Source organism: Eutrigla gurnardus (genome assembly GCF_963514095.1).
Source record: "Eutrigla gurnardus genome assembly, chromosome: 4".
Lineage (NCBI taxonomy): Eukaryota > Metazoa > Chordata > Actinopteri > Perciformes > Triglidae > Eutrigla > Eutrigla gurnardus.
Window position 1 is genome coordinate 17,517,694 of NC_139918.1, and position 12,933 is coordinate 17,530,626.

At 39.4% G+C, this 12,933-nt stretch overlaps 1 protein-coding gene across 1 annotated transcript in view; it reads left to right on the forward strand.

Moving 5' to 3' along the window:
- clstn2a (calsyntenin 2a) overlaps positions 1-12,933 on the forward strand; it is a 129,681-nt gene that overhangs the window by 83,217 nt on the left and 33,531 nt on the right. The window contains exons 3-5 of the mRNA XM_084008015.1: positions 4,540-4,735; positions 6,891-7,002; positions 7,196-7,292. Of these exons, the coding sequence (XP_083864141.1) occupies positions 4,540-4,735; positions 6,891-7,002; positions 7,196-7,292 (405 nt within the window). The remainder of the gene's footprint in view (positions 1-4,539; positions 4,736-6,890; positions 7,003-7,195; positions 7,293-12,933) is intronic.

A 12,933-nucleotide genomic window follows, 5' to 3' on the forward strand; every position in this document is an offset into this window, starting at 1 on the left:
ATCAGTCTAACCTCAAATTAAACCTACAATCTTAAAAATAAGCAAACATACAAACAAAGCACATCCCAACGCCGGGGCAACAAATGAATAACATTTCTTTTTCTCTCAAAATGTTCTTTTTAATTTTGTTATCTCACATAACATTATAGTATTGTAGCCAGTTTATGACTGGTCCCCTTCTTTTTCAGCATTAAAAACTATCAACAATACATTTAATGATTGTGTGGTCAAAGTCACTGTGATATTTTTGGCCATCACTCAATAATTATGCTTATTATGACACAAATACAATTGGATCAAATAAGGAAAAAATGACATTTTGGACAGACGTGGATGTAAACTGCCACATGGTTGGTGTAGGCATACGACCATGAGGCTGTTGAGGCACAGAAGACAGAAAAGCTGGGTCAAAAAGGGTCTCATTAAAATGTGAGACACTGCAATAAAAACAAAATAATTTACATTTTTATCCACAGTGTGTGTTTTTAGAGCCTGGGTGCATAATGTGCAGCATGTGTTGGCGATGTGGGTAAACATGCTGCATACCGTGTGTGCATGTCTAGTTAGGGCGTATCTTCATGTCAGTGGGATGAAGTGTAATCCAGTGATTAATTAAACGAGAGGAACAGGGGTGAGTGTGAGCGAGAGTGAAGGAATCAGGGCTTAAAACCGCCTGATACTCTGTGTGCTTAGAAATGTACTTTAATCAAGGTCTTACAGCCCGCCTCGCCACACACACACACACACAGAGTCAAATCTCGATACTGGAGCTTTTATGTCTAATGCTCTGCACAGAGACAGACATACGGGCACAGACACAACAGATGGAGTCACAATAGTATTTGATTAAGAAGAGGAATTAACATGATTGAATTTCCTCTTCCTCTGTTGAGGCTTGACTGAGAAAGAGGGCTCACTGGAGGCTTTCAGTACTTTGGGAAGTCACTCCTTAAGTTTTGCTGTGCAGGCCACAGAATCACAATCACGTTGCAAAGCTGATGCATCACATTTTGAACTCCTGAAGTCCAGAGACGGATGTTTCCGTGTTACACACTAATTGGTAAAGTATTTCCTCCTCACTCCAGATATGAATTCCAGTTGTTTTCACTCATGATACATGTGGGGCACATTTTTGGACAGCATGATATGTTTTTATGCTGATGATACACGATTGTACCTCTCCTTTAACCCTAAAGGACGTACGCAGTCTGTCTATTTTACATAATTGTCTTGCATCGGGGAGGTGAATGGTCCAAGGCTTCCAGATGAAGACAGCAAATTAAATCACAGGTTCCGACCCCAGTTTGTCTTTTCATACTGTATACTGGGTCTCGCTGGCATTTTAATGAGCATGTTAGCGCTTTATGTTGAAGTCTTTTTTGCATCAGGCCTGTAATTTCAAGTTAGTCATGCCTTTGCCACACCCTCTTCATATTACCATAATGGTTTAGCTGCATGTTAGTCATTTTTATAGTATGTCCCCAAGTGATAATTAAGATGATTTGATATTTTTTATCTAATTTTGAACTTTTAGCAAGTTTGTTTCTTCTGGTACACGACTCAAGTTGTTTGAATGTGATTAAATGCTATGAACAAGATACAACATACATGCAATCACTATCAACAATATGTGAACATACATTATTGAAGAAGATGCAACTGATGTTTGTGTTTTGTCGAGCAGAATACAAAAGTACTGATGAATGCAGCGAATGTGTGAGAAAATTCAGAAAGACAATCGGTGTATAAATTAAATTTCATTTAAGTTTTTCTTTTCATTGAAAACAAATGGTTGTAAGTCTGCTTCAAATTATTCATGTGTTTATTGATAATATTATAATTATTTTATTTTTAAGAATTCATTCATTTTTAATGACAGATATCAAACCAAATTGTAAGTGAATTGCAAATATGTTATGTGGCTTGGATTAAAAAAAAACGTAAATTAAAAATATGAAGTGCTCATATAGTGAGAAATGAATTACAACAACCAAGAAAGACTAATTAAAAGTATACGAAGAGGCATGTAAAAATATCTGTAAAAATAGGTTTCTGGAAAGCTGATTCAGCCAGTTGGACTTATTTTGAGATGAAATCCTTTTTCTTAACACTGTATTTCATATTACAATTTCCCCATCCTTTAAAAAACATCCATGGACATTCAAATGAAGTGTAAGCAATTATTAAATAAGATATTTAAAAAAACTTGTGAGAAGTGAAATGCTCTGTCAGCTGCTGTTACTAACGGTAGGAAAAGACAAGATTGTCTCGGCTCCGTGTGACAACGTCTTCGTTTGTGGAGCATCATTTTCTCATTAACTGTATTCATCTCGTCTTTTTCCATTATATGGGCGATTTAACATCTTGTAAAATACATGTTCCCTGACAGCATGACATTGACTGTCGATTCAGTTTACGCCACTCAAGCTTTCTGTGGCGTCTATTTTAGATGAATGTTTTTATCTAATTGTGTCTTGCTGACTCTTCCACTCTCAATGTGCCGTGGCAACAGGCCAACTCCCCGAAGCAAGAATCTATGATGTTTATTGTGAAAAGGGGCGACCCCTTTCCCCCTCATGACGTATTGGACCAAAGATTCCACTTCACTTCATCCACACAGTGCAACAGGGTGAAATAATAGTGTTCCCTCTGGTTTTGGGTTGGTGAGAAGCAAACTAAGTGACACCAAATCAAGTATGTGTGCCTAAAGTACACATTTGCTGACATGGTGGGAATTCGTCTGAAATCTGTCATTGCCATTTACATATACATTGGCACATCACATTCCTCCATTCCTCCTCATCTCTCTCTCTCTCTCCCCCTCCTCTCCTATTGCTCACTCTATCTTTCCTCCACTCCATGACTCCGTTAGGTTCTCCTGTAAAATGTAATCCATAAAAATGAATTTGCCACAACAGATGGAGCGGAAAATGGATTTGCATCCGACCCCAAACCGTTAAGTGGAAGTACCTTTTTTTGCTGCTTCCCGCCACCAAGTCAAAGTTTATTTATAAAGGCTGCGGCGGTAAATTATAATCGCTGGTATTTTCAAGCCAGATTCCTCTCCCTTTGGTCCTATCTGAGACCATATTTGCTCTGGTTGTGTATCTCTGCAGGCAGGATCAAGACCGTGCTTATCGCCTTTTCTTCCACCACCTGCTGTGTTTTTATTATTTTTCTATAAATACGCCACACATCACATACCACAGCCATTTTGGAAACATTTTCATCTCGATAAGAAAACCTTTAAGAGGCCAATGTGGCATCTTGAAAATTGGTCGGGGATCAAACCCTGAAGCCCACTTTGTTTGGCAGCATCATTATTTCACCAAATAGGGGGCTGGGAGAAGTTGAATCAGGTTTAAAGGGAAGTCAGTGAGAGAAAATAAGACACATGCACATCCATGACGGCGGGATATGAAGATGAGGGGGGAATTCAAAAGAAGCCAGTGGCGAGAGGGAACATTGTCTTTGTATTTGTCAGTGGGGTTTAAGCATGCAAGCAGAATTCCCACAGCTAGGAAGCTTTTTGTTACCGCCGCGTCCCTCTATGTTCTGAGAGATATCGGCCGGGGTCGCAGCACTGCAGCTTTTTGTTCCCTGTGTAAGGAGATTTCCCAAATCCCTGACATGAGCACTTGTGCAGGGGATGAACTCCACACATGATTCCAGACCCACAAACACACGTTAGGCAAACACAACGCACTGGTTTTTCTATAGTAGAGCAGTGCACAGACACAACTAATTTAATTTTTTGCAATCTTTTGCAGGTTGACACGTATCAGAAATTAGTTTTCTCCCCACCACATCCCGGGAGCAGTTGATCATATCAGCAGTGTGTATTGTTTTTTTTTTACTTCATTACCCATTGTTTCATTCAGACTCAATTATCTGGAAGCTACTGCTGGGCTTGAGAAAATTACAGAAATAAAGAAGGAAACAAACAAAACTTACAAAAAGAATACATGAAGAAGCTTTTACCATCAATGTCATGAAAGAAAAATAAGTGGCTAAAAAACAAGATCAGTTATTAGAAATAATTCCCATGACATGTTTTTTCAAGCAATGTCAAGTGTAATCTCAGACATTGTGTCTCACTCTAAGCTGGATAGTTGTCGTGCCAACGGCGTCCATGTTGATCATCTTCATTGTCCACTGATGAGTCACATGCTGAGCAAAATGTTCAGCCACTGTTGGGGAACAAACATGTTGAAGCCTATTATGTTTCTTCTTTGGAACTGCGCGTACTCGCATTTTTCATTTTCCCTTCATCCTTCTCTCTGCCCCTCTCTGTGAATGTCTTCACACTCTTAGCAGTTGTGTTTCTCAGGTTTAATTTGCTCTTGAATCCCTAAATGCCATGGGTGTGTACGGATTGAAATGGTTGCCTTCATTCAAAAGGAGAATAAACAGCTTTTGGTGACATTCTCACAGATTGTCCCCGATGAAGAAATCCTCTCACGTGGTTCCCTGCTAAAGATAGGAACTACGGTGTAGACCTCTGCAATAACATTTATGCTCCTTTGTTTGTCTTTTTAGGGGAGATTTGTGCCTTTAAGATCTACGGCCAGGATGCTCCGTTTGAGGCGGTGGTGTTGAATCGCACCTCAGGAGAGGGAGTCCTGCGGGCCAGTAGCCCTGTGGACTGTGAGAGCCAGAAAGAGTATACCTTCATAATCCAGGCCTACGACTGTGGGGCCGGACCCAGCGGGGCCGACTGGAAGAAATCCCACAAGTGAGTCGACTAATGTCTGGTAATGTGTTGTGGGTGTGTTTGGTTTAGCCGTCAATTTTTGTCAAAATGTTCTTTTTTCTGTGTTTTTGCAAACACACCAATGGCTTTCACTGTTCTGTCTATGCCAGACATATCAGGCACATCAAGAGATCGAGCTTGTTTTCCTATTGAGATTTTCTTAGAAGCAACTCAACTATTTGTCATACGTTATTTCATCCATTCTATTTATCTATTTGCATCCAGAATACGGGAGCTCCTGTCTTTATACAGTATGTGTGTCTACTTGATACTGATTTAGCAAGACGTAATGCTGCATATTGTGTTTGCAACAAACCTAATACAAACCAATTACAGGAAGATGTTAGTGTAATCCAATTCATTACACTTGCCCTGCAACAAATTCTGTCTGAAGCTAAAAATGTTCCATTTGTGTTAAGATGATGTCAGAGAAGTGTTCTTTTAGCTCTGTTATTACACAAAAGCTTTTCACGTTCCGTGACTTCACACACACTTCAGCCACTAATTATTTGTCATGTTTGTATCGCTGCAACTTTCTTTATGCTGCCTAAAAACTCAGTCATGAAAATGGTTATTGTCAGGCCCTGTATTAAAGCTGTCAAAGACTGCTTATTATTATTTATCTCAGAATGATTCACTTGTTTGTCTGACAGCGTGTTTCCGACTTACAGTGGGTGGACAAAGTAACAGAACCATGACATATGAATAAATATTAACTTAGGTTCCCCAAAAAAATCTTTAAAATCCTGACAACATGGGAAAATGTTCATAAATTGGCACCAACACAAAAGTAAAGACAGCAGGATATTTCTTCGACTGCATTATACTGGTGTTCTTGGTGTATTTTTTACCCGGTTTACACAACTGCAAAAACGTCAGAAGTGATTTCAACACCCCGCTAGATAGGGGACTGGGTCGGACTGTTTGTTTTCTGATGTGTTGTCTTAAATTACAAATACTGCTCTCATGATATATACTAGCCCTCTTTCTAAAGTAATGTATAAGTTAATACAAAACAATTAAAAATAAAAGCTTTATATTTTACACTCACAGCTCAAAATTAGGAAAAAAAAGTACGTTTTCAAAGTAAGCGTTACAGCGACAGTGGTAGGTTGATAAGATATTGTATGCCATTTCTACATTCTCTTCTTTCTTTCTTACTTTTGTCTTTTTCCCCCAAATTCCCCCCCAAATCTCTCAGCACTGCAGCGGTGACGACTGAGACTTCAGGATATGTCCCCCTAACGGCCCATCAATGCTCTGCGCGTCCGTACGAGTGTGCGGCAGCTCCATGTGAATGAGATTGACAGACAGGCAAAATGACACGGACAGCCACAAATCAAACCCTCTGGTCCTTTAGTCGCAGACAAGGAGCCGCGAAAATAAGCCGCTGCAGGATTAGTACTAAAGGAAGGAGGGGAGAGAGATTTATCAGCTCAGGGATCAGCGATGAATTTCACCGGTGGATGATGAATGACACACAGCGCATGTGTGTGTGTGAGTGTGACATTATCGCGGCGTGACATTCTAAATAGGCCTCATTAAGCTAATGCCATTAATTAGCCAGATGTGCTTCTTCAGATACACCGCGAGTTGTTGTCAGCCAAGGTCACCGGCGAAGAACATTTCACGACATGATCGGAATTATTGCTTCATTTATAAACTTAAGTGCACAAATGTTATCGGAGTACGTAGCCGTTATTTCCAGGAGATGAGATTGTGAGCGTTTGCATCGGACTGAGAGGGAAGGAGATAGTGAAGGGAAAAGAAGGTAGAGAGACAACTAGAACCTTGAAAAACAGTCTGGCTTTGGATGAGACTGTGTCAGCAGACAAGCCTGTTAAATAAAAGTTCTATTGACATTAGATGATAATTGGAACCCATTTCACAAAGAAATACCAGTAAACAAGACCTTAGGTGAAGTATCTTTTAATCAGTTCTTCTCAACCCCGTTTTTCAGGAATAAATCTATTTTCCCGGAACCGTTTTCCTCTCACTCTCTGCCTTCAGTATCAACTGTTCTTAAACAGTGGAATTACTTTACTTCTCAATTTTAATCATGTCTAATGATTTAGAGATTGTTTCCTTTTCTCCATGAATCATTTCGACCTTCTTTTCCCATCCTTCCTCCACTCAGGGCCGTGGTTCACATCCAGGTGGACGACGTCAATGAGTTTTGTCCCGTGTTTCGGGAGCCACTATACAAGGCATCGGTCACAGAGGGCAAAATCTACGACAGCATTTTACAGGTATTTAGATATTATGTTTTAAAGTTAATAACAGTTACATGTCACAGTTTTGCATCCTTGTATGATTTTTAGAAGGTGATTTCGTAATGCAACAAAAAAAAAAAATAATACAGTTAAATTTGTGGGGTATTGTGATTAGTCTTCTTCGTGTTGGCAAAGAACTGGGAGAAAAGTGAATGTTCTAATGTTGCAGGTGGAAGCTTGGGACCAAGACTGTTCACCACAGTACAGCCAGATCTGCAACTATGAGATTGTCACTGCAGGGACGCCATTTGCTATAGACCGCAATGGTAAGTGTGTGTGTGTGTGTGTGTGTGTGTGTGTGTGTGTGTGTGTGTGTTTGAATCTGGCTCGGCTGAATGAGAGACCGTAGATATAAACGCTGATGTGATTAGATTTGAAGTATGTGTCCAAGCGAGAGGGGGAGAAACTGGGATAGCACAGCGAGAGTTAGTTGGCCTGCCTGGAGGCTTTCTTCATGGGAAGTTTTTATTAAATCGAATCACACCGAAGGGCCATTATTCATGTGACACACGTGCACAAAACTCTACAGCAGCTCGTTTTGAAAGGTATAATATCCAAGAATTTGCTGAAAAATGTATAGACTGATACAAAAATAATCCCTGTAATTCATCACTAATGATCGGCTAGACGTGTGTTGTGGTGTGTGGATCTGCAGAGACGCTACCTTCTGCCTGCATCTTCTATGTTCTCCTTGTTTGTTGTTGTGTGATCCTTCTGGGCATCAGCAAAGAGCATCTGGACCCTCACATGGGGGTGTACCCTCCAGCCAATTAGCAGGGTTTGCAGCCCGTTCTTATTCCCAGGTCAAACACGGCCGCTTGTTCACGCCCCTCAGTGTACAGAAGCTCCCTGAAGTATGCAGGTTTGTGAGGAGGAGAGGGTGATTGTGTTTCTTTGTGCTTATACCTGCTCTCCCTCTTGCTCGCTCATTGAGCTGGAGAGGAAGAGTGTATGCAATGTGAATGCAATGTGAATACATATTTTAACTTTAAAGGTTTTCTGAATGATATGAGCATTATAGCATCAAACAACAATTTGCTATGTGAAGATATATTAATACTTGAACAGATGATAACACTCTGTGTGTTGTGTTGTAATCTACGACGGCGTATAAGGGCCACTGTCGGAAGAAAAAAAAAAAAAAACGGAGCTGAGAGAGGTGGGCAATATTCTGAGATTAAAAGTCACAAATTTGCTAGTTTTAAAGTGGCAAATTTGCGACTTTAAAACTAGAAAATGTGCGAGTTTTAAAGTGGCAAATTTGCTAGTTTATTACGATGCTAACAACCGGCATTTATGCTAGCTAACTTCCCATGAATGTAGCTTTTATCTTTCTAATTAATCCATCCCGTGTGTCAATGCTTTGCTAAGGTCCTTAGGGTGATGGCTCTTGATGGTTAGTGTTGGTTAATTTTATATGGGCCAAATTGTCATCTTACGGTATGTGTGTTTGTTGATCGGATGGTTTGGCTAAGCTAGCGGTCATAGAGGAAGTAATCACGTAGCTTGACCCGGATGTTTGCCGTTGCTATGACAACAAGTGAAAGCTACCGCTAGCTTAGGCAAACTACCTGCTCAATAAACACAAATAAGATGACAATTTGGCCCATATAAAATTAACCAACAATAACCATCAACAGCCATTACCTTAAGGGCCTTAGCAAAGCGTCACACGTAGGGATGAATTAATTAGAAAGATAAAAGCGACATTCGGAAGCGAAGTTAGCTAGCATAAATGCAGGTTGTTAGCATCGTAATAAACTAGCAAATTTGTGACTTTTAATCTCAGAATATTGCCCACCTCTCTCGACGCCGTTTTTTTTTTTTTTTTTTCCCCGACAGTGGCCCTAATACGCCGTCGTAGTAATTCAATGCCAATGCATGCCTATAAGTGCAAGTTAGTGCATGTTAGTGTATGTGAGCGTGGTCCACTGACTACAAAGCTCGTACAGCGGCTTAAAGCTGATAGCGGTGTCAATACTGCTACCTTTGTTTGAACTGTTAGCTCTATTAGCACCATTAGCTGCAAGCAGCCGGCCCAGCCATCGCTATATAGAGAGCCGTTTGGAGGCAATCTCTATAGTCTATAAATGTTCGGGAAGCATTTTTTAAATTTGAACATCAGCAGCTACCAAATGGACCTTGTAGTGAGATTGCTTTCTCAAAATAAGCTGAAGTTATTTTAAGGATCATTTACTTTACATTCGGGTTGAAACAGCACAAACAGCATGGTAAATGTCTCGTTGAAAGCAAAAATCCATTATCGGGCAACATTTTCATGTGTTGTCGTTATGATCTTAGTCGTCTGAACCTTGTATGAACAAGAGCAAGTCTCTTCTAACGATAGTCATGATGAGAACGCTGTGACAACTGGATCCAGAGATAAATTGCGGAGCACACAGTGAGTAGAAACCGACAATGTGTAAAGAAATAATACTGTTGAGGATTAGTTTAAGTGGAGGTTTGTAAATGCTGGAAGATTTTGTTCATTCACAAACTGCTTTAAGACTTTATTTTAGGCTGTATGTACAGTAGACACTGCACTTCTTTTATGGATGCACACAAAACAATCAATGAATGTGAATACAATAAGGAAAAAACGAGCCACAATTCCTCTACAAATATTCATCATCCGTGACAACTTACATTATTTGTGTATTCTTTTGTTCATTTGTAGCTTTACATCAGTCCTAGTCCACTCATTGAGAGCTATTCTGAGCACATTTGCCGAAATTTCCACTTTAGGATTTGTGCTGTCTTCTCCCCGAGTTTCCACATTCACACTGATCTGAGTGCAGCGTAATCCAAACTGAAGAGAGAGCTTTGTGTGTGTATATGTGTGTTGAATTCTACCAGCATCGCACTAAAGCAAACATTACTTTCTTAACAAAGTCTCTTTCTTTCCTTCTTTCCTTCTTTCCTTCTATCTCAGAGTCATATTTATTTTATTTTTTTTCTCTCACTGTATTTCACAGTAATCTGGCTCACTGGTGTGAAGCGTTTACTCTCTATTATTATTCTTCCGCCTGTTTTTTCATCATGTAACTCCTTCAACATTTTTAAACATAGAAACTTAATTTAAACATCAAAACATCAAAACGTTCAGTCCAATAAGGACATATGTGCTCTGTGTATTCATAGTGTTCTGCTCCATCTTCAAGTTTATCAAAGAATCCTGCTTTTTGATGCATTTTCAACATGCTGTCTACTCGTTCACATTCACGTACAAACGCCAATCAAACTCTAAAATGTTTCTCAATTAAAGTACCAGTAAAACTTTTTAAGATATTCAACTTTCTTTGAACCTTCTTGGAAATGCCTTTCTCACATTTTTACATTGGTTTGTGTATTAGGCAGAATGTTCAGAGCTAAAGTGGAGAGGAGCTTTAAAATCTCTTCCAAAAATACTTTTCAACTTTCAATCTGGACATATAACTCTGTAATCCAGCGCACTTACACATTAGGCCATAACAGCCTGAAAATGAGAGGAACTCCCAGCAACTGCCTCATTGTCACCCGTGTTAAATCAGACTCAGAAAATCTGTACTGGAGTAAACCGAACCAGTTTTCCAACCTGCTCCCATAATCGCATTTTTAACACCACACACACACATTACACACAATGTGATCAAGATGGGGTCCAAACTCCTCCACGAGACAAATTTAAGAAATAGAAACTGCAGTTTTTGTCTGGGAAGCAGTTGTATGACATTTGTGCCTCAGATTGTTGATTCTCTCTTTCATCCTTTCCCCCACCCCTTGAAAATAAAAGCCTCCATTGAGTAATTGTTTTAACAGGAAGCTCTGGATGATCATTCATTTAAAAATCAAATACCCAACTCTCACTGTATGTTAACAGGGACACTAGGGATGGACCTTGCTTTTTTTATTCAAAATAAAAGCCCCAGAAAGTATTTGCATCTGATCAGAGCATACTGGTGTTTTTCAAGTGCATTCATACAAATTAAACTCATTCCCAATGTACCTACTATTCCTACTACTTCACCTTCTTCATACAGATTACAGCCAGCAATGTGGGGTTGCTTTTAAAATAGTCTACATATTTTATACACTCTTGGTGTTTTCGACATTAATAACGAATTAAATCCATTTCCAACTTTTCAAATATTCCCACATCTTCACGTTCTTGCATATTTAAACTAGCAATTCAGCATGGCATCAGCTTTTCAGCATCCAGCTTTCACACTGCAATTTTCTTGAGAAATTGAGTTTGATTGGATCTCCTCCCAGACACAAAACTGTTTGGGAGAAACTTGAACACACACACACACACACACACACACACACATATTTCGACCTACTTTATATAACAAGGTCATTTTGTACAGTGAGGGAAGTACAAGGTAAAATGGGCTCTGATCCAAGTTAATTACAATTAAAACAGACAGATTAAAAATGGATGAACTCAGAAACAAACTAGGATTCTGATATTGTTTTTTGCACAATGGCTATATTCAAATTGAGTTCCCGTAAAACATCCCTTTGCAGTGATTTGATTACATAAAGTGTTAACTTTGCCTACATCCAACATAATTAAAATGTGTTTAAAATCAGCCGTATTCAATTGAAGCTTTGGCTTGCTAACATTGGTGTAATTGCAACAGAGCGTATTGGCCCTGTAGACAACCCTGCAATTCAAGATTCCACGTGGGAAATTCATTCTCACACATACAGTTACCTCATTGAGGGTAATGTGAACCGCTCACATGTTTTGGATGTAATGAATACGAATGAATAACTTGTTGATCCAGACATACTTCAGTCACTTTAGAAACCTCCGTTCAGAGCCAAATAGGTCATTATGCAACTGTTTTAACAAGCTGAGTAGTGCTCCATGTAATATAATGAACTTGGTGTGTAACATTAGTGTCCATTTAATAACGTTGTTAAAATGGTGTTAGAGGTTGCCTGAATGAACCAAGAAGAGTAAAATGTTATTTTAAATTGAAATACCTGTTGTAAAATTGGCATGTGGTTGAAATCCTGTATCTTAACTGTTACTGTTGTTCACACCAGCTGTGGATCAAATAGACACCGTAGGAGATGTTTGTCTGACTCTGACCTCATCACCTTTCTTCTTCTTCTGACATTTCAAGACCATCTTTTTTTCTTTTTCTTGCACTGCTGTGCTCTGAACTGATTTCTTCTGTGCTCACTGCACCTTCCTCTCCTCTGGCCTCGCCTCCTTTTCTCTCTTTTCATCTTTTCTGCTCTCCTCTTCTCTCTGACAACAATCAGAGTGACAGCCAAGCCTCCAGAAGCAAACAACAAAAATAGCTTCAGTTGTCCTCATTGGTCCGGAGACGGACTGTGAATGACTGATGCGAAAGAAATCTTTGACAAACTAAGAATATGACATTGCTTTGAAGCCTGCTGTTCGTCTCGAGTAACATCGGTATCCGTCTCACATATAAATAATGTGTTTAATCATCAGGCGGAAAATATTTTAGTCCTGTTTTCTTTCTGCGTTGATGTTCTTTGAGATGTACAGCATTAGCTCCAACCAGCAGCTCGCTCTGTAGTTGTCATTGTATGACAAAGCAATAAAGACTCCATGACTCACTGCTGCATTGTTAAAATTCAGCTCAACCCATAAAACATACTCTAGGATTACTGGAACGTAATTCTTCCTGGGTTATAACCCCAGTAAATCAATACAGCCATATAAATATATCATATTTGTGGTATGTGGTACGTAACGGCTGGTTTGTAGGCTGTTTACGGTCTGTACAGGATATCAATGTGGACAAAAGTTTGACTTTTATAGTATCTGTGCCAGACAACATAGCAAAAATAACAAAAGCAATAGTAGAATTTTCTTAGTAAAAACAGGCCATTAAGATAGTAAATAAACCTTTGAACAGTATTAACACAACGCTTTGGTCA